This window comes from Hipposideros armiger, unplaced genomic scaffold (genome assembly GCF_001890085.2).
Source record: "Hipposideros armiger isolate ML-2016 unplaced genomic scaffold, ASM189008v1 scaffold_58, whole genome shotgun sequence".
Taxonomy (NCBI): Eukaryota; Metazoa; Chordata; class Mammalia; order Chiroptera; family Hipposideridae; genus Hipposideros; species Hipposideros armiger.
Window position 1 is genome coordinate 3744657 of NW_017731408.1, and position 22154 is coordinate 3766810.

Genomic DNA, 22154 nt, shown 5'->3' on the forward strand with positions numbered 1-22154 from the left:
GAGGCAGCCCGGGCGCCAGCAAGCTAGCGGCGAGCGCGGCGAGCACCGAGAGGAGCGCGAGCAGCAGCATGGCGGGGCTCCGACGCCCGCTGCCGGGCTGCTACTGCCGCACCGCCGCGGCCGTGAACCTCCTGCTGGGTGTCTTCCAGGTCCTCCTGCCCTGCTGTCGCCCGGGAGGGGCTCAGGGACAAGGTCAGCCCTGCGCCGCGCTGCTGGCTTTCCCTCTCCACCCTGCCCCCCACCCCGCCTTGTCTTTCTTTTAGGGAACTGCTGAAATCTATTAGAGGGCGAGGGGAGGAAAGGGAAAGGGGTAGGAGAAGGAAGGAAAGCGGTTACAATTCTCGGCTGATAACATTTTCTAACCGCGGCGTCTCCTCCCGCGCCCCCCCCCGCCTCCCCCCATGCAAGCAGAAAGCTGGAAAAGTCCCGGGGCTTGGGGACCGTGGCGCGGACCGCTAGCCGCGCGCGCCCCGGAGCCTTTGTGCGCGGGCCCCCGGCGCCCCGGGCGCAGCCCCCGCTTTGTGTGGCGCGCGCTGGGGCCCCGCCGCAGCCCGGCTTCCTGCAGCTTTGTTCCCGGAGTCTGGCCGCCTAGGACCCATCCTGCAGATGCCCGCCCCAGATGCAGCGGGATGCGAGCGCAGAGTGCCTCGCGGGGTGGCTTTCCCCAGTCCGACCTCCAGCACGAGACCCCCCGACCCTGCTGCACGCCGCCGCCTCTCAGAGGGGCCGCCGGCTTACACCCCGTCCATTGTGTTTTTATCCTCAGCTCGTTCCTCTGGTGCCCTCCGCTTCTAGAAGGAAAGGGAGACTTGTTTTGGTGAAGCGGGTGCATGGGTGACGATAGGGAAACAGGAAGCCTTTTCCGTGCATTAAAAACGCGGTGTGTTTTTTGGTGTCCTTGCAGCTATTGAGCCGTTGCCGAACGTGGTGGAGCTGTGGCAGGCAGAAGAAGGGGAACTCCTGTTGCCCACTCAGGTGAGGACAACCAGGTGACAGGGCGGGGGTGGGTGTGCGAGGGAGGAGAGGCCGGGAGGCCGCCGGCCCCCCAGCGGCACAGGCGCTCGGGCCACTTTGCAAGGCAAATAAACGGTCGGGCCAAGCCTAAACACCTGGCAACAGTGGCCTTCCAGGCCTCCTCCCGCGCCATGTGACGGCGTGAGTCACGCCTGCCCCAAGTTCAGGAGGTGGGAGCTGAGGCCACCTCAGCAGGGCCGAGGCCAGCGGCTGCCGTGCGAGGGAAAGGGCGGGCCCCTATAGGCCCGCTGTGGCCCTGGGTGGGCTAGGGACATGTGCCCAGTGCTCTAAGTAAGCTGGTGCTGTGTGCCGGAGGACAACAGGAATATTGATTTCAGAAATGTTAGTGAGTGGTACTTGCCATTAGCGTTAAGTAGCTTTGGGATGAAGATGAGACTTTAAAGGATTGTAATCTTGGATTTTTTCCAAGTTTCTTTAATTCGTTTTAGAATACACCCTTTTAAGATCCTGAATTTCCGGTTTTGGGTTTTCTCCCCCCACTCTATATGATGATGATTGCCTGTGGAAAAAATAATTCCTAACATTTTATTGGAATCTGTGGCGTCATACAGGGTTTACTGCAGCAGTAGACACACTACTGCAATGCTTTTGTGTTTAAGGCTTAACTTCTAGGAGAAATTCTCATTGACTGAAAATGTACACATGTAAATACTGTTGATTGTTTTTCAGCAGCAACAGTAGTGACCCCAGGTGCATTTTTTTTTTCTTTTCTGGGGAATGGGGAGTAGTTTGAATTACAAAGGAATATTCAGCTTGTGTGTGCCGTAATTTTTAAGAACTTCATTACTTCCCACATTGGTGGCAGCACTTAATTCTATGCTGTTTCTTGTGGCTGTTTAGAAAAACAGGATGTCTAGCTGTAACTTCACTGAGGGGGCTGTGCAGTTTTACATTTCAATTTTCTCCCTCCTGTGTGAAGCATTTAGTGCTGGTTTTGAGATATTTGAAATATTCATTTTTAACCAGGGCTAACAAATAACAGCTTCAAGGCAGAGAGGTGATTTTTGGAGGAAAAATTTCCTGGACCTTCCCTGAAGGGCCAGCAGGCTGCATAAGACCAGGAGCAAATAGTCTGCCCTTCCCTTAAAAGTTTATTCCCAAATGGATTGTTTTTCCCAATTATAAATAACAGATGTGTATTGTTGAAAGTTTGGAATATACAGAAAGATAAAACAAACAAAATAGAAACTGTTCATAATCCTGAGAGAACCACACTTAACATTTGATGTATTTACTTTTTAAAAATATAGCTATATTTGTGTATATCAGAGTTGTTCTGCAGCGGCATTAGTGACATTTTGGGCTGGGGAGTTTGTTGTTGTGGGGGGCTTTCCTAGGCACAGGAGGATATTAGGCAGTCAGAGCATCTGCGCCACTACCCACTAGATGCCAGTGGCATTCACTCCTCCCTCTCGTCTCAGTTGTGACAGCTAAAAATATCTTCAGACATTGCCAGAAGTCTCTGGGGAGCAAAACTGCCCAATGGAGAAGCTCTGGTGTATATCTATATCAATATGTATTTGCATTTTTACTCAACTGTTGCCTCTACCTCTTACTGGTTAGCGTTGGAAGCCAACCCAGGCCAAAAGGGAGTTAATAGACTCGCATTTGTTACAGCATTAGGTGAAGGTGTAGTTCCTGTGCTCAGAGGTGGAAACGTCAGGGCCTGTGACATGATTTTATTTAAAGGCTCTGACGTTCTTTTATAAAATTCTTAATTTCTGGTTTTGTTTTTGTTTGTATGTGTCATGCAGTTTGTTTTGGGTAAAGATGTCAGAATTTAGAAGCTGTCTTCCTGGAATACTCTCTATAGAGGCATTTATAGCTAAGTTATTTTAATCAAAGCTGTAATGAAAGTGAAACCGGTATTCAAAGTAATTTTCTAAACACTGCATCTCTATGTCTATGTGTATCTTTTCGAGACGATTTTACTTTACCCTGCATGTACCTGGGTGGAGGTGAGGATATATATGGCTCTATGTATCCATATCTATCTACCTGAACTGCATGCTATATATATGCATATATGTCTATTTAAACTGCACTTACATATACACACACATACAGTATGTATATTATAGATACACAAAAACCACAGAAAGTTCTGAAGAAAGTTATCTTTAGGGAATTCTTTTCAAAGTATTTGAATTTTTTTCTGAAAAAGTTCCCCCATGTGTGTCATGGAGTTCGTTGACAAGAGAATATTTATAGGTGTTATTTAAATTTGAGGGTTTTCTGCTTAATTAACTTGTAGGTTGGGTTCCTTTCATTCAGGAAGACTTAAAGATGCCTTTCCAAGCTAAGATTTTTCAGTTAGAGGTAAAATAACATCAGAAGATGTGGCATTAAAAAAATTGAATACTAACATTTGACAACACTAATTATTTATATAGTTAACTACTTGGGAAATGTTTTCTGTTGATTGGACCCCCCCCCCAGTGGGTCTCTAAGTGATCAAGAATTTGAGTAATGCATCATTAGTAAAAACAAATATAACAATTGAGTTTTTGTAAACTGCCAGACCCTCTCTGGCCAGACTTTCAGGAGATGACTCCTGTCTCCATCCCTTTTCACTTCTCTGTTCTCAGGTTCTTCATCTGCACAATGGGGCTGATCATGGTGTTGATCATAGAGGATTTTGTGAGGATTAAGTGAATTGGACTTAGTAAGCACTTAATATATCTTACTTGTTATTTTGACAGTCTCTCAAGTGTTCCTTTAAATTTGGTCATTGGAGAGCATGGGACAGCTTTCCTGCTTCGAAGGGGCTGAACCAGGGCAGATAAGTTGGGGCTATTATGTGGCCAATTGTAGAGATAAGTTATGTTATTCATATCTTTTTGTTGTATGGTCTTTTATGTTGTATGATAGCTTGGTGTAGGAGCATAAAAACTACCCATGGTGATAATGAAAAGGAAGAAAAAAAACATGTGGTTTTGAGCTCACAGTTAGAGTTTTTCCTTTCTTCTGATTCTGTTTCACGTGACTGTACTTCACCACTGAATCCATAGCGGTGATGGTGTAGAAACCAAACGTTTTCATTATCTTATTGTCAAGAAGTAATTGCGTGTGTGTAAGATCCCGCTTTGTGCACCTGCTTAGTTCACCTTCAAGGTAAAAAACCTGGGATTCCATGTGATCCACTTGACCCTCTCTGGCCCTGCGATCCTTTGCTTTCTGACCTTGTCTGCTGCTCTGGTCCGTTGTCTGGGACGCTCGCTCTAGCCTGACTCTTGGCTGAGCAGACCCAACACTTGCAGGTTGAATGAAAGAATAGATGCTATTGCCTTGCTTTTTGTATAGGCCAGTCTTTCCTGACTCCTAACTTGGCAGAGTGGCACTGTCATCATTTCTCCCTCTTTGAGTTTTTTGAGTGTATGGGTTTTCTTTGTTGTATGTGCCTTATTGTTCCCCTTAAGAGGGTTTAGGCCTCGAGCTCGGTGGCCCTATTGTGGCCACAAAGTTCTGTATGTAGGAGGCATTCAGTAGTTAGTCCATGAGTTCTTCCTGATGGAGGAGAGGCAGTGGTCAGTGTGTTGTCCAGTTCCTCTGTTTATAGGTTATTCAGTTCTAAAGATGGCAGGCTGAATGCCTTATGCACTGGTTTCCTATTGTTGTTTGATAAGAGGAAAATCAGCGAGGAGTCTGTCTTGCTCTGGAATAATCGCATTTTCGTATCAGTTCTAGCAGCTAGAAGGACAGTCTAGTTTTTTTTTTTTTTTTTTAAGCTGAGCCATCCTGCTACCTGTTGGCAGCTCAGCGGCTGCTCAGCTCAGGCTGGACTCGAACCGCTGTTGCTCAGCGCTCAAACTCTTGAGCGAGCTCTTAACCAACTGAGCCACTCGGCCGGCCCTTAGAAGGGCAATCTAGAATGTGTTCTTTTAATCCATTCAAACGTTGCTGAGTTGAGAAGCTTCACTCCTAACGCCCCGGTTAGGTTTGGGATGCAGACATGGACGCTGAGTAGGAGCAGCTGCTGCCTGGGGCAGACTCTCATGGGCCTGGTCTGGTGTGGTAGGCTCCTTGTTTGTTCATTTAGCAAACACCTTGCATGGGCCCGGCCTGGGATACAGTGATGAGTAAGAAGGTCTCTGCCTTTAAAAATCTCATGTCTTGTTAAATTTACCCCCCTTAAAAACCAGAGAGTAGCTAACGGAAATTGTTAGAAGCTGAAATAGGAAATGGTGTATTGAGTATGAGGATTCTTAATTGTCACAGGCACGGTGTTATGTAATGGCACCTTGCTCCAGTCAGTAAATCATTAACTTGTATTTGGAAATCTTTTTGTCATAGCGATTTATTTTGGGTTTAATCACGTCTACTGTCAACACAGACAAATAGTAACCATCATGGGATGAATACTAATGGTGTTGTTTAAGCACTTTGCGAGTATTAACACGTCAATATGCTAAAACCTATGAAGTATTATGACCTGGTTTTACAGAGGAGGAAATTGAGGCACGGAGTCATTAAATAACTTGCCCAAGGCCTTAAGAAAGTGGCAGTGGTGGGATTTGGTCCTAAGAGGTGTTTAGCTCCAGAGCCCTTGCTTTTGGCCACGTCACTATTGTATTGAGTTTTAGCACAGTTGGGCCAGAAAAGTAGCACTGGAGTGATAAGGTTCCTGTGTCCAAGGGAAATAATTTTCACATTGTGTTTTGATTTAGAAAAATTTGCTTAATGAAGTTTTCAAAAATAGTCACATCCACGAGTATTTTAAAATTATCTTTATTAAAACATTTTATGGAGGTATAATTGACATGTAACTTTATATTAGTTTCAGGTGTACAACAGAATGAGTCAATATTTGTCTGTATTCTGAGATGATCACGACAATCAGTTTAGTTAACGTGTCACAGTACATAGTTACAAAAATTTTTTTTCTTGTCCGGAGAACTTTTAAGATGTACTCTCTTAGCAACTTTCTAAGAGGCAGTGCAGTATTATTAATTGTCTCCACCATGCAGTACGTTACATCCCCACGATTTACTTAGAAGTGGAAGTTTGTACCTTTGACCACCTTCACTCACTTTGCCGCCACCCCCCTCCCCCCATTGGGGGGAGAATTACAGGATTTCGTCCTTGCCCTTTGAGAGTGTGGTGGTGTTGGGGAGATAAGGCTGGTAATACCCTGAGATAACATTCAAGTGCTGAAATAAATGTAGGAACTGAGAGGGGAAGCAGTGTGGATTGGAGGGGCCTCCTAGAGGTCTGCCTGAGCAGACCTGTGACTGGGACCTATCCTAGAGCCTCACTCACACAGATGAAGGCTCATTGTATTTATGCTGATGTTTTGAATTGGAGCCCAGGGCCCCTGTTGAAGCTTGGTTGTAGAGATTAGGATGTCAAGGTCACCTGACAATTGCTTAGTTCCAGGTGAAGGACCCTGGAGTATATCTGACCAGCAGTCAGGGAACCATGTGAGCAGAGATTAGCACCATGGCGCTGAATGCTGGGTCCATACCATGTGGGTGGTAAGTAATGATTGATGTGGAAGAAGATTGGTCTGGCAGTGTCACCCAGGATGGGCTGAAGGCTGAAGTCTTAGAGCAGAAAGCCCTGTCTGTGGTGGTAGTGAGGGCCTGGGGTGCTGATGGTGCGGGCCAGTTTGCTGCAGAAGGGGCAGAGAAGAAAAGACAGGTCTGCCCTGTGGGTGGATCTTTAATGGTTGGAGGTGAAGAGAGGAGAGCGGTGTAAGATGACCCTAAGGTTTGCCCATGGGTCAGGGAGTACGACGGTGTCTTGGACAGAAGGAGGCTGGTTAGAACAGAAGCCACTTGGCAGGGACCCCTGACCTTGATAAGTCTGGGGTTGGCCCTGATTATTTCTGGGAAGACAAGGTGCGTATGTCCTGGCGGTGTTTGGCATTGGGGCTGGAGCTGTGAATAAGTTCATCCCACACATGTGATGGAGTACCTACCATGTGCCATGCTGACCAAAACCATGTGAGTCTTAGTTTTTCTGGAAAGATAGGCATTTATTGAGTACCTACGTGTGCGATTGAGAAGTTGGGGCTGGAGATGGGGATTTGGGCCCCATGGTGACAGGTGTGGGTTCACATCCGGAGGGAATTAACGTGGAGCCCAGGTGGACTGGCAGTGTCGGGAGGAAGGGAGCGGTGAGGCCGTGTGACCAAGCGAGCCAAAGGGCCGAGAGAAGCTGGAGGTTCCGCAAGGGGCCGTGTGCCTGGAGCCAGCAGTGAAGAGCTTCAAGAAAGAAGAGTCAAGATCACGTTCATCAGGCCAATGACAGTGTGGTATTTAATGGGGTCTGCCCATTGAGTACTGTTTCTGTTTCAAGACCCCTTTCTTTTTACCTTCCTGGTGCATGACATGTGGGCTGATTCGGGCATGGAAAATCTGGAAGAAGACTTTGGAATCACTTTAGAGCGTGATGATTTATGCCATTTATAGTGTTGATCAGCCTTTTTATGTTGATGTCAAAATCTGTCAGGCATTCATTCAGGGGATTCCGAGCCAAACAGTACGTTTCCTATATTTGGGGATTTTCATTATCATTCAACTTTTACCTTGTGTGATTAAACATTAAAAAAATGCTCTTGGAGAGAAGTGATGCCAAACTGATTCAGAGATTATGTTTAGGTAGTGATTTTAAACCATGAGTATCTAAGGCAATGTATGGCTTCTAGCAGTGTCATTACTAGTGTCATTCTTTTTTTTTTTTTTTTTTTTAGCTGAGCCATCCTGCTACCTGTTGGCAGCTCAGCGGCTGCTCAGCTCGGGCTGGACGCGAACCGCGGTTGCTCAGAGCTCAAACTCTTGAGCGAGCTCTTAACCAACTGAGCCACTCGGCCGGCCCGCTAGTGTCATTCTTTCTCTTAGTATTTATTGAATGCCTGCTGTGTATGAGGCAGTATTTTAGACATTCATTACAAATTCATCACTCCTGCAAGATTTTTTTTTTAATTTTATTTTATTGGGGAACAGCCATGGTCATTGGTTACATGTTGCTTTCATGCTACAATGGCATAGTTGACTCTCAGGGAGGGCGCAGCTCACAGTGGTCCATGCAGGGATCGAACAGGCAGCCTTGGTATTGTCAGCACCACGCTCTAACCAACTGAGCTAACTGGTCACCCCCTCTCCTGCGAGATTTAAAGAACTCTTTCTTTTGGAGAGTTTGTGTTCCTTTGAAACAGCTGTTAAAGCGTGTTCTTTTTCAATAGGGTGATTCTGAAGAGGACATGGAGGAACATTCTCCAGAACAGAGGTAAGTAACAACGTGGGACCGTGTGCTTGCTAAACTTTCTGCCCGCCTTGGATGCTACCGGAAGCCTTGTGTATGTTTGTGCTTTTGTATTTACTATTATCTGTAATAGACCTTTCTCCTCGGCATTTGGGGTATCTATATTCTCTAATCATATGACTGTTTGAAAATAAGGCTGTACAGGAAGCTATTAAATACACTCCCACACACACATATCCACACATACCCACTCCCGCCCCCCCAACTTCACTTTTCCTGTGGCATGCTTACACTCTCCATCTTGTTCACAAACATCTACTGAGCATCAGGCCCCGTGCTGGATATATGCATAAAACACTGAACAAGACCTGTATTGCTTGTAGTGGGGGAGTCAGGCATTATTGCAAACAAAACAAAATAATTGCTTTTAAAAGAACTATCAAGGATTAGATTGCTGTGGTAGAGACTAGTGAGGTAGATGGGGCAGCCAGGTGAGGCTGCTCTTAAGAGATAATATTTGAGCTGAGGTCTGGAGGCTGAGCGGAGCAGTCACACAGCAAGCAGAAGGTCAATGCTCTGGGCAGAGGGCACGGCAGGTGCAAAGGCCCTGAGGTAGGAAGCACTGGCACAATCCAGGAACTTGGGGAAGGCCAGGGTGGTTTGTGGGATAGTAAGATGAGGTGTAGGACCTTGGACAGTAAGAAGTTTGAGTTTTGTTTTTTTAATAAAATAAAATACAGTATTGTGTGGTGTGAGTTGCTAAAGGATTTTTAAGCATTTGCTGAGCTAGCAAATCAAAAGAGGTAAACTACATTTTTAAGAGAATATTTTGGTCGTGGGGCAGTATCAGTCAGTTGTCAAATTGCGATATCTAGTCCCTTGGAGGCACTTGAAGGCTCAGTGATTCCTAGGCCCAGGGATAACTTTCAGGGAATCAGCTTCTAAATTCCCAACATCCACATATTCTCTTAAAATTGATTGGTCTAAGGTTGCAAGTTATCCTTCTCCAGTTTACAAAAGAAAGGCAGACCTGTTTTCCAGCCTTGATTTTACTGGGTGCTTCATCTTGGGCAAAAAGACGGACAACTTGAAATACTGGTATTGGTTAGGAGACAGTGATTAACTCTGACTGGATGACAAAGTCATTTGTAATTCTGGTGGTTTTCCAATCTTTACTTTCAACGAAGTTGAAGGAGGACCCAATCAAATTGGCAGTTGATAGATCATCTGAAGTTATTTTTAATGATTGATCACTGTGATTTTTACATTGAGGGAATTTAGAGACTAAATGGGCAGTACTATAACAAAGCTCCGTCCATTCATATCTGTTTACGTGAACAAACATTTTCAGTGCTTAGTTTGAAAAAAAAAGGATGAGGAAAATAAGATTAAATTGATGCTTACTAACCCTATTTTACTTTAGCCCTAGGTAATAGTCACATGAACCAATTAGGGAAGAAAAAGTCAGTTCCATTCATCTCATTAAAGGATGCATTTTCTTTCTTTCTTTCTTTTTTTTTTTTAAGATTTTATTGGGGAATTGGGGGAGGGGGACAGCATTGGGGAATCGGAGAAGGGGAACAGACTAGTTGCTGTCCTTTTGTTCTTCAGTCTAGTTGTGGAGGACGTTGCTTCACTGGCCCATGGTGGTATTATCATTGCGCTCTTCCCGGAGGAGGCAGTTGCTTGCCAGCCAATGGACGGCTGCTCACTGCAGCTCATGGCAGCTCACGTTGGCTGCTGGACATTCACAGTGGCTGGCTGCCAGCCACTCATGGTAACTCACCACAGCCTGTGCTGTCGCCAGCGAGTCACAGTAGCCCAGTTCCAGGTTGCACTGTTGTTCACTATCTTAGCTGTAGAGGGCGCAGCGTCACTGGCCCATGTGGGATCCAAACCGGCAGTCCTGCTGCTCAGAGCTTGCGCTCCCAAGCTAACTGTTAACCAGTGCACCACTCGGCCAGCCCAAAGGATGCATTTTCAATACAATTTGACTTACGTTTAATTTACCTATTAAATTTTAGTTGGTTTGATCAACTGCAGACTAATAAAATTATAATGATGACTCAATTCAGAAGAAAAAAAATTAACACTTAGTTCCTATGGTCACAGGAAATTAAAAAAAAAAAAACGACCCTGAACTTTTAATTTATATCCATAGTTTTGTTGCAAAAGGCTTTAAATATAAAGGTATATTAGGTTAAAATTCTTTGAGGGAATATCCAGTAATACAAGAAAGCCTATTTGTATATTTTAAAAAATGGATGATGATGGATATTGTTGCGGTGGTATTTGGATTCCATTGAATCTATTTTAAAAAGTTATTGTGAGTTTTATTTAAAATGCCTATATTTACAACATTACTTTCCTAGCCACCATATAAACTCAGCATCAGATTTTAAATGAGGGCTCACTTACGCATATAGGGCAGAGTTCAGAGTCTTTCACGATCCTGGGAGCAAGAAAAGGTGAGGAATCTGGTGGGTCAGCCTAGGCTGCCGGTCGTGGGGATGGAGGGACATGGAAAATTCTGAGATGAATTTTTGGGATGGAACAGATTCATTACTTGTTCAGTCAGTTGTGGAGAGGGAGGGAAAGAGACGTCATGGAGGGCTTCTAGTATTTGCTTGAGCATCTGGGGAGGTGTTGACTGTGATGGGAAAGGATTTAGTGGGAGGGAAATCAGGAAGCCTGGTTGATTGTCTCCTAGGAATCTCAGACTTGATATGACATGTCCGAGCAGAGCTGGCAGGTAGGCAGGTGATGAGGTGAGTGTGGAGCTAGGAAGGCCTGGGCTGCATCTCCCGGGGTGGGTGTGCCTGGCCTGTAGAGAGCCTTGTTGCATATGTTTTTGAGTTTGTCTCTTTTGCAAAGGCAGATCTCTCCTTTCTCATTAGTTAGAACTCGTTTCTTTTCACCAATTTTCTGTCCCTCTTAAAGGTTTAGTATGACTTGATCCTTGTTGGTCTTTTGACACATTGGCAGATTACCAGGGTGGAGGTGTGGAGTGAGGGAGAATTGTGTCATTGATTTAGAACAGTGGCTTTCAAAGATTTTGACAGTGACTCACCGTGAGAGAGACATTTTACATCATGATTACTTTCCCGCAGGTATATATTTGTGGATGTATGACTGTGTTCACGCATGCTTATTTATTTATAAAATGGTACTTACTCTTACTATCTGTGATACACTCTATTTTCTGGTTTTTTTTTTGGTGGTAAAATATGCAAAACATTTAACCATTTTAACCATTTTTAAGTGTACGGTTCTGTGGCATCGAGTGCATTCACGTCGTCTTGCAACCTTCACCACCATCCATCCACAGAACCTCTCTATTTCATTTTATTTAAAAAAATGCTGGTTGCCACTACACATTGATTTAAAAACTCCTTAATCATGATTTACAGTGTGATCAACCTTGATTTATATAGCATTTTAGTCTTTTGAATATCAAATATTCTAGTATTTTGCTATTATTTTATCCCAGTTGCTTTCCTTTCAACTTGACTTCCAAGTCTCTTTGTTTTCTTTTGGTTGAGATTTGTTTCTTATGTGTAAAGACAAGATCGTGACACAGGTTTGATGCTGCTGTTAGACGCCCTGTTTGTGTCCATTTTCTGAACATATCGATTCTGGAGTTTTCTCCAAAGAATTATCTCTGAAAATGTAATGTCTTGTGATGGGTGATTTGTCACCTAAATACTTTCCGTTCATTTACCTTTACTGTGAAGTTGGGAATTTTTTTTCAATGAAAAATTTAATACCCCCAAAGCTCATATAATATCTTGCTACTTTTAATATTAACCTTTGCTTTAGGATAGATTTAGATGTACAGAAAGCTGTAAAGATGGTACAGAGAGTTCCCATATACCCCTCACTGGGCAGCTTACCCCAGTGCTAACTTCCTATATGACTGTGGTATATGTCACAACTAAGAAACCGACATTGGCACATTACTATGAACTAAACCCCACGCTTTACTTGGACTTCATTAGTTTTTCCTTAATGTCTTTTTTTTCTGCCCAGAACCCTATCCAGGATACCACTTTCCTTTTAGTTGTCATTTCCCCTAGAGGATCATCTCGGTTGTCACAGTTTGTCAGACTTTCCTTGTTTTTGAAACCCTGACAGTTTTGAGGGGGACCGGTCAGGTATTTTGTAAAATGTCCCTCAGTTTGGGGCTGTCTGATGTTTTTCTTCATGGTTAGATTGGGATTCTGGCTTTGGGGAAGGAAGACCACACATATAAATTGCCATTCTGATCACATATCACACATCTACTATCAGCATGACATATCACTTTGATGTTGACCTTGATCACTTGGCTGAGGTACTGTTTGTCAGATTTTTCTGCTGTAAAGTAACTTTTTTTTCCCACCTCATTTCATGCTACACTTTTTGGAGGCAAGTCATTAAGCAGAATTAAGTTCCATCTGCATAAATTATTTAGAATTCTTTTGTCTATAAGAGATTTTTCTATTCTCCCTAAGTTGTTATTATTTTTATTTTGTGACTTGTTGGTATAGACTCGTAGATATTTTTTTTATACTTTGAGTTATAATCCAATACTAGATTTGCCCTGCTATTGTAATGTCATTTATCCTTAATCTTGTTTATGAAGTCACTGGCATCTCCTTACACATTTCTCCAACATTTTCGTTTTAATTACTACCCTACAATGCCAACTCTTCATGATATTAAGATGGACTTGAAGTCAATAGAGCTGACACTTATGAGTTCCAGAAAGTGAATGCATTGTCTCTGAGAGAACCCAATAGAGGAGCAGTTTCTACCTTGGGACTCCAGAAGTAGGTTTGACCATAGAACACAGTCTCAATGTGTCCCAAGAAAAGGCTACGTGGAGCTGACGTCTGTCACTGGAGATAATCGAGATAGTGAAGAGGCTGTGTGTCTCACCCCTTAGATTGCCTGAGGCGAGGCCGGAAGAAGACTACTGTTCATTCTGGGGTGGAGGGTCCTAGAAGTTAGCCTGTGATCTCAAGCACAGTTTGAGAAAGCTTTCAGGGTAACTGGCCTCACTGAAGATTTTGTTTATATTATCTTGACTTCATCTTCTGCGAATGCTGTGTAATTGTATTTGGTTGAAAGCCAGAGGAGCAATATTTGAAAAACTTTCTTCCTTCTGTCCTCTCCATCTCCATTTTTCTCCTGGGTGTTCTCAAATATCAGCAGTAAGCTATTGCTTTGCTGAGAAAGAAAGATTGCTTTTGGGGATTTGGTGATGAGAGAGCAAATGAGAGCTGACTTCAGTCCTTACTAGAACTGAATGCTCTGGGAAGCTTGGCTGGCTCTGTGCATATCTCTGATAAGCCTTTTTAGGGTGTATTTGTTAGAATGTGAAGAGTGTAAGCAGTGGCAAAGTATGAATAATATATTATTTCCGCTTTTAAAAATGGTTATATAAAAATAATAAATACTGATTAGCTAGGTACAGTGTCTGTAGAAGGTTTTTTTGTTTTTTAACTGTGCTTTGATCTGATTAGTAACGACAGCAAAATGTGTCTTCCTAAAACCATTTACATGAGTTAAAAGCAGATCCTAAGAGTCAGAGCATGAAGAAAATCTTGTTAACCTTTCAGCAACACACTGAAAGATAGAATTGCAGACAAAAATGACTTAATCTTTAGGGTAACTTCCTTTTGGCAATGGGGGATCTCAGAGTCCCCACGCGGCCTGGAACTACTATTCACTTTTCTTTGTTCTTATCCAGCAGTTGAAGCTGTGTTTTCAGCACAACCCCAGATCCTTGACCTGGGTAGGATTCTAGGTTTTGAACCTGAACATGCGTCCCCAGGGTTCCACTGGTTCTCTTCCCATCTGATATTTCCCTCGGTGATCTCATCTGTTCTCTCGGGTTTTTATATACTCTGTAAGAGGAACTTGAACTAGGATTGTACCTTCTGCCTGGGGGATGGTGGTGGGGTCTCACCTGTTCAGGTGCCCAAAGAGACCTCCCTTGAGCCTTCAGATGCTGCTAATTAGTGTGTCCTGAACTGAGCTGTTGGGCTCAGCACCCTCTCAGCCCTCCCCCCACTGTCCCTTCTCTGGCGAGCCCCTCTTAGTGAATGGCAGCACTGTGCATTCATTTGCATAAGACAAATCAGGACGCCCTCCTGACTCCTTTCACACTCCTCACCCCCTGTAGATCATCAGGTAATGGTGAGATCTTCACACGATCTCCTGCCTCCATTTTATACCTACCCAAGTCTGTTCTCCACATTCCTCCTTGAGTCATGTATCTAAATCATACATCCTTTCCTGTGGTTCCTCTTACAAACGGCCTTTTGTGGAGCTTCTTACCTGCAGGATACGAGCAGATGCCTGAGCGCGGCACAGAAGGCCTTTTGTGATGTGGGCCCTGCTCACCTCCTCAGCCGTCCTCCCCCTGCTTCTCACTTCCCTTCATTCATACAAGTAGAATTCCTCCCCAAACCCCCCTCTTTTTTTTTTTGCCAAAACGCTCTTCTCTTCCGTGGCTAAACCCTTCCTCATCTGACTGACACCATCAGGCCTCCACGCAGCACCTCAGCACAGGGCACTTAATCCTCTGTTTTGAAATTGCCTTTCTCAGGCTACCCAAGTTCCTCCCTGAGTCTCAGTCAACTGATTGCCCCAGCCTCTACCCTAGCACCTAACGCCTAGGTGAAGAGCTGCTAAATGAAGGCACGCAAGCTTCTATTTTTAAATTTAAGCCTTTTAAATTGATTACTTGTAATGTTTCACGTGTTCTTCATATCCAAGCTCACAAACCATATTTGCCATTGAAACCACAGTACTGATATTAGTGTTAGGGGCTGTGGTTTTTTAATTGGGTTTTTGCAGTTTTTTTAATTGGGTTTTTGCTCTATCTATGTGTGCCCCCTGGCACCTCCTACAGGTTATGTGGGCCCTGAGAGGGTTTGCACAATGGATGCATTCAGTCATGGTTTTCATGGCCATAACCGTGTAAAGTGAATTTTCTTTCACTGTAATAGATCTCATAATTTAGCTGTTCTTAGAATACAAGCTTTTAAACAGGGTTCTTGATATGTATTAAAGTTGTTTTCGAGCCATAAAAAAACCTTGTTGGGTTTTTTTAGGTGGTGAACTTTTTAGCAAAGTTTTTGACATTTATATAATTATGCAGCCCTCAATTGGAATCAATTAGGAAAGTAGCATAATAGGATCAGAATCCTAATTCTGATTTTCATTGAAATGTTTACTTCTCCTAGATGTATCTTTTTACAGACCGGAGTGCTAATTTTTATCTTTATATTGAACAATATAGTTTAACCAAGTTTAGTAATTCCAGGTGTATTTTGACGGGTGAATCTAGAATAAAAATAGGCACAACAGCTTATTCATATTGACATTTCTGAACCAAAAAAGTAGAATTGAAATCTGGAGAGCTGTGGTGTATCCAGTGCCAGAACCACAGTGTTCATAAAACTAGGGGTTCCCTTTCGAAGGGACTTACTTAACTGGACAGGAAAAGTCTGACTCTAAACTGGCTTCTTTCAGTCTGCCGCTCCGTGGCTGGACTGATTGTTTATTGCTACTCATCACAGTGTCTTTTTTTTTTTTTTTTTTAAGATTTTTATTGGGGAATTGGGGGGATGGGAACAGTGCTGGGGAATTGGGGGAAGGGGAACAGACAAGTTGCTGTCGTTTTGTTCTTCAGTCTAGTTGTGGAGGATGTTGCTTCACTGGCCCAAGTTGGCACCGTCATTGCGCTCTTCCCGGGTGAGGCACATCAGTCGCCGGCTTCTGGACGGCTGCTAACTGCGGCTGCTGGCCGCTCACGCTGGCTGCTGGCTACACACGGTAGCCCATGGCAACCCACTGCCACAGGGACTGCAGCCTACGCCGTCGCCAGCGACTCATGGCAGCCCAGCTCCAGGTTGAGCTGTTGTTCAGCATCTTAGCTGTAGAGGGCAGTGTCACTGGCCCTCATATGTGGGATCCGAACCGGGGCCCTCTGGCATCCCAAGCCAGTTCTTAACCATTGCGCCACTCGGCCGGCCCCACAGTGTCTTTAACAGCAAAGTACCTTCATGAATCCATTCAATCAGGCGTGCATCCTGAAGAAATAGCTTAGGCAGACTCAACAGGCCAGGAAGAGGTGCCCATGGAAATGACCACACAGGTATTGAAAAGGACATGAGACACTTGTGAGAAGCAGCGTATTTCAGATTTGTGAAGGCGTTGCTGTGAACAACAGGGAGGGGTCTTTCACCATTGGGAACCAGGCTCCCATCTTCAGGAAAGTTCATAGCTATATAATCAGAGGAGCTGACATTTGGGTTGCTGTAGGCTTCTTTTATGCTGTGAGTATTGTGCTTTGGTTTGCTCTTTACCCATCATGATGGATCAGGGAGAACAAGTACTTTTTAGATGGATCCCAGTATACAGAGGGTGTAAAAAAAAAATGTATACACACTTTAAGAAAGGAAAAAACTGTGTCAAAATTGTAATAATATATATGTGTGTATACACACACACACACACACACACACACACACCCCAATAATAAAAGATAAATATAAGTCATGTGTATACATTTTTTGTGGCAGCCCCGGTATTGGCAACAGCATCGATTGGTTCTGTAAAGGTATTATGGATATGTTGTGATACCAGCTTCTTACTGCTTAAGAAGGTGGCAGGGTTTGGGATTTCAGGGTTCAATGGAGAAATATAATTTCCCGAGGTAGTATTCTCTGTCTGGGAACACCGATACTAAGATAATGGGGTCACCTGGGGGCTTGTTACTTTAGTTTTAAATGAATTGCCATCAAATTAGTAGTTTGTTGTTAGAGTTTTTCACACATGAAATCTGGCTTCAGAGTGATAGTGATTCCTCCCCCCCAATAAATGTAAAAAAGAATGTTGCCACTTGACAGGTATTTACTGTGGTAGTCCAGACAGTAGTATTTCACAGATGTTGTGGTCAATAAAGTTGTGTTTTGGGCCCATTGTTTTAGGATTGCCTTTGTTACTAATTTATAAATAATACAAGGAAAAGTCTTGTTTGCATATTGTAGCCTTTCCCAATGTTTTCTTCCCCCAAAGTGGTGGGGGTAGAGTTTCAAAAAACCTGCTATAGGGCCAGCTCAGTTGTTAAGAGTTGGCTTGGGACTGAGAGCTCTGAGCAGCAGGGCCGCTGGTTCGGTTCCCATATGGGCCAGTGAAGCTGTGCCCTCTGCAGCTAAGATGGTGAACAACAGTTCAACCTGGAGCTGGGCTGCCGTGAGTTGCCAGCGACGGCGTCAGCTGCACACCCTGCTGCAGTGGGCTCCCGTAAGCTACTATGAGTGGCTGGCAGCCAGCGTGAGCTGCCAAGAGCCGTTGTGAGCGGCCATCCAATGGCTGGCAACCTATCTGCCTCAGCTGGGAAAGAGCGCAATGATTACAATACCAACATGGGCCAGTGAGGTGATGTCCTCCGCAACTAGACTGAAGAACAAAAGGACAGCAACTTGTCTGTTCCCCTTCCCTAATTCCCCAATAAAAATCTTAAAAAAAAAAAAGTTTGCTATACGCATGAAAATTCTTTGAAATTAAAAAAAAAAATTCAAAATTTGAGAATTTTCCATCATTGAAAAGGCACTCACTGGTTGTTTCTTTTTTTTTTTTTTTCTCTCAAAATCTTTTAGTAAAATTCATGTTTCAGGAAAATGGTCATATCTGCCTCGTGGCATCTTTTTCTCTACTGCACAGATACACATACCAGTTTGAGAAACACGGGTTTAGTGCTATACTCGTTTTTTCCCTCATGCCCATTTCTAGTTTTTACCCAGCTTGTTGAAGTATTTCATTCAGAAAACATGGCTCTGAAGGACACGTGGCTGTTGGGCTAAAACTCAACTTCTGTAGGAAAGATGATTTGCCACTTGTGAAATGGCCAGAGAAACCCACGGGTATATTTGAAGGAAATTCCCAGAGAATAGCTTCAGTGAAAACCATAGACGCTGGGTGTGGCCTCCCTCATTGGCTATTGTGAAAATGTACCTGTAATTCACAGTTATGTCATGCCTTCTACAACGTTGACTTTAGGGTCTTGCCATCTTGGGGATGTTGGTTCCTCTAGCTGCCACCAAATTATTGATAACAGATGAAGTCGGATTTAAAGAACAATCCAATGTTCCAGTGAATAGTTATGGCAGATGTGTGTAGTGGTAATTTTTGGTGAAGTAATTCTTCTGGGACCATCAATCTTTATCTCTTAAAATCAGGCCATGCCAATCTACTAATCTATTAAAAAATGGATTTAAGTAATTGCCCTGGTATTATACTGTATGGTTTACAAAGTACTTTCACATGCATTGTCCTTAGGTAACCAGGTCCACATTTCTAGTTTATAGATGTGGAAACAAGTTCATGAAGGGAAAACAATTTAAGATTACAGAGCTATGAAGTGAGAACGGGCCCATAACCCGAGGTGTTTTCTCTCTATCTACCTCGTATCCAAAGTGAAATAGGTTGGAAAACCACTTTCCCAATTAGATATACTGCTCATCTGCTCTCTGTAGGAGATGCAGCCTAAGATTGATATGTGGAAGCAATTGAATTCTTGAGTAAGCTCTAGGATTATGTGGTTCCCAGCAAACCCCTGAAGAAAATGAACGTGGCCCTTGTAAGAGCAATCCAGAGTTGGGTTTTCAGTAACCCTTTGTTGTGTGCTAGTTTCTCTAGTTTGACACTATTTCAAATGTTGCTCATCCACGGATGTGCAGTTGCATAGCTGTTGAGAGGATCTGGAAAATTTAAGTCTTATTTCAGGATTACTGTGGACCACATGCCATGGTGACATGTGCCGAGAGGCGAGGCGGCCTTTAGTCCTTGGGCGGACGTGTGATCCTGTTAGCTTGCTTTGGCTTTGGGATTAGATACTGTCAGCTTCAAGTAACAGAAAACCCTGACTCAACCCGCTCAAACAATAAAGAATGTATTATGTCACCTCACAAGAAGCCAGGAGACAGGGTGGTTCTGGGTTGGTTTACTCAGCAGGTGAGCGGCAGCACCGGGCAGCCAGGTTCTTCCCACCTGTCTGCTCTGTGGGCTCAGTGTGCTGGCCTGCTCCCCTCAAGGTTGCAGGAGGGCTGCAGGCTTCACAGCCTTGCAGCCTTCCCCTGGAACACCCAAAGGCAAGTTAAAAGGACCTTTGTCACAGGCCAAAAATGGGTCCATACTCACAGGGAACCACTTAGGGAGTGGTGGGACCCTGGGATTTGCTTTGTGGCAGGGGTGACCGCGAGACTGTGCCCGTGTGGGAGAAGGGGATGGATGGGGGTGTAGACCAGCAGCAGTGCCTGTTAGTGAGCTTGGCACTGGAGCACTGAGAGGGCTAGGGCCGTGTTTCTCCAAGTGTAGTCCTGGGATCCGCAGGACCAGTGCCACCTGGGAACCTGTTAGGCCAGTTCTCAGGCCCCACCCAAGGGCTACTGAATCAGAAGCTCTAGGGGAGGGGCTTGCGATCTGTTTTAACAAGCCCTCCGGGTGATTCTGGTGCCTGCTCAGGTTTGAGAACCATGGGTCCCAGAGTAAGGCATCTATCTAAGGAAGCTTATTTTAGAATACACTTTTGGTTGAAGATTAAATAATGGGAAATGGTGTCGTAGGTAAAACAATGGGGTGGAAGTTGAAAGACGAAGGTTGGTTTTCAGCACTGCTCACTAGCCCAGGATTTTAGCAAACCTAGAATACACAGGTATTCTTTTCCTAGGTTATCAAGTTTCAGCTGATCTCATTTTTCTACTAAAGTTCTGACCTGGTGATAGGGGTAGGAGTGGGGCTTCAGGTGGAGTTTTAGTGTCTGCCTGTCGGGGGCCACCATGCCCTGGCATGCCTGGTAAACAGGTGGGTTAGGCCACCGCAGGTTCCCTTCCAGGGGAGAACTGAGGAACTTTCTCAGAGATAGTCCATTCATTCTAAGGGAAGTGAGTCCGGCTGAAAAGCTTGGCCCAGTAACAAAAAGGCTGTTACTGGGTGGGAGTGGCCACTCACAGACAGCACAGGGTGGTGTGTGTGCTCAGATCGGTCTCCTGGCCTAGCTCCCTCGGCACGTGGCCGTGTGTGTGTGTGTGTGTGTGTGTGTGTGTGTGTGTGTGTGTGTGTAGGGGGGGTTGTTGGGGCATGAGGAAGGATATTACTTAAGTAAAAACTGAAAGAAGTGTTCTAAAAATTGTATGAGAAACTGGGGTGGGCGGAAGCAGCAGAGAGGCACAGCCCACACTGAAGGGAACTTCCACATCCTGCCTGACACCCCCGCACCCCTGGCCTCCGGTCAGGGATGCTTGCAAGAGGAGCAGGGTTGGGCCCTGGGCAGGGTGGGAGCCGAACAGGAGGAATAAAACTGGGACATGGGTCTAGGATAGCTGAGCCTGTCATGTGACCCTTTGTGGGGAGAAGGGCCTCCCCCACCAAACCACAGACTGGGGATTCCCTGTGGCTCTTCCCTGGTGCAGTGGGAACATTTGCTCGCTGGGAGCGGGCAGGATGGAGGAAGGCAAAAAGAAGACGCCCAAGTTCAAGTGTGGTGTATTAGTTTCCTAGGGCTGCCCTAACAAAGTGTCACAAACTGGGTGGCTTAACACAATAGATACTGTCTTTCAGTTCCAGAGGCTAGAAGACTGAAAGCAAGGTTTCGGCAGGGCCATACTCCCTCCTTCCCTGCCTTGTCTTAGCTTCTCATCCCTCCAGTCTCTGTCATCACGTGGCGTCTCCCTGTGTGTCCCCATGTGTTCACATGTCTGTCTTAGAAGGACACCAGTCCTGTTACATTAGGGCCCACCCCACACTGGTATAGTGTGATCTTAACTCACTATGTCTTCAATGACCCTATTTCCAAGTAAGGCCACATTCTGAGGTACTGGGGGTTAGGACTTCAGCACATCATTTTAGGGGGACATAATTCAACCCATAATTTACAGACTCATTTTGTAAGCCCTTGTGAGGGGGCCCTCACCTCCTTTCCCTGCCCTCCCCCAGCTCTGGGGCTCCTAGGAAATAACTTTGGTGTTCGGCTCATGGTCTGTTAAGTGACTGGCTGTGAATTTTCACTTCTCAGACCTGCACTTAGGGATCTGACACTGCTTTGGATTGCCCGAGTTCAGGGGCAGCTATGAGCCGCACAAGTTTCCTTACCAACTCATTGAACTTGGCCTTTTGGTCAAATGGCATTTATTTCTAAATTGTTTATTTGCATATCTGTAAGAGCATATTTAAGGTACGTCTTCATTTTATTTACACAGTCGCGAGTGCTGGGGACCATTATCTTTGTGTGTGTGATTTTTTTTTTCTTCTTGTGGGAAATAGGTGGGTAGATTGAAGAATATTTCAATATTTACTGAAGCTTAGCAAATAGGCAAAGCCTTGAAATCAAACCACATTCTTTGGATTAGAATTCAGAGAAATACAACTACTGAAACAGCTGCCAGGCTCTGTGTGTGCTGTGTTGCATCTGTGTATCTTAAATTTGTTTCACTCACACTTTAAACTTAGCAGATGAAGACCTGTGGATTGACCCACATGCTGAAGCAGCTCCCCGGAGCCATTTATTGGTTTGGTGGGAGATTCCTTTTGTTGTGTCCTGGAAGTGCTTTGAATCAAGAAGATTCGTCACTTTCTGCTTCCATATATTTTAACTGCAATTGTCCGGGTGTATACTAGGGCTGAGCATAAGGAATAGCTGCTGTCACTGTGAATTTTACTACTTCACCTGTAAGTCTCCTTTCAGGTGGATAAATGTCACATCCAAATTGCCTGTTAGTCGGACTCTCATGTAACTTAATTAGCAGATTCATGTTTTGGGAAAATCTGATCTGTGATCTTGAAATTGGTTATGGTTGGCGTAATTCGTGGGTAATTAGGCGCCTTCACAGCGACTATGCTAGTCATTAGAGGGGTAAGGT

At 44.5% G+C, this 22154-nt stretch overlaps 1 protein-coding gene across 1 annotated transcript in view; it reads left to right on the forward strand.

Annotated features, from left to right (window-relative positions):
- The first annotated feature begins 14 nt into the window (after positions 1-14).
- Positions 15-22154, forward strand: part of TMEM131L (transmembrane 131 like) — a 171357-nt gene continuing 149217 nt past the window's right edge. Inside the window, exons 1-3 of the mRNA XM_019641171.1 lie at positions 15-192; positions 905-975; positions 8222-8265. Of these exons, the coding sequence (XP_019496716.1) occupies positions 69-192; positions 905-975; positions 8222-8265 (239 nt within the window). The 5' untranslated portion in view covers positions 15-68. The remainder of the gene's footprint in view (positions 193-904; positions 976-8221; positions 8266-22154) is intronic.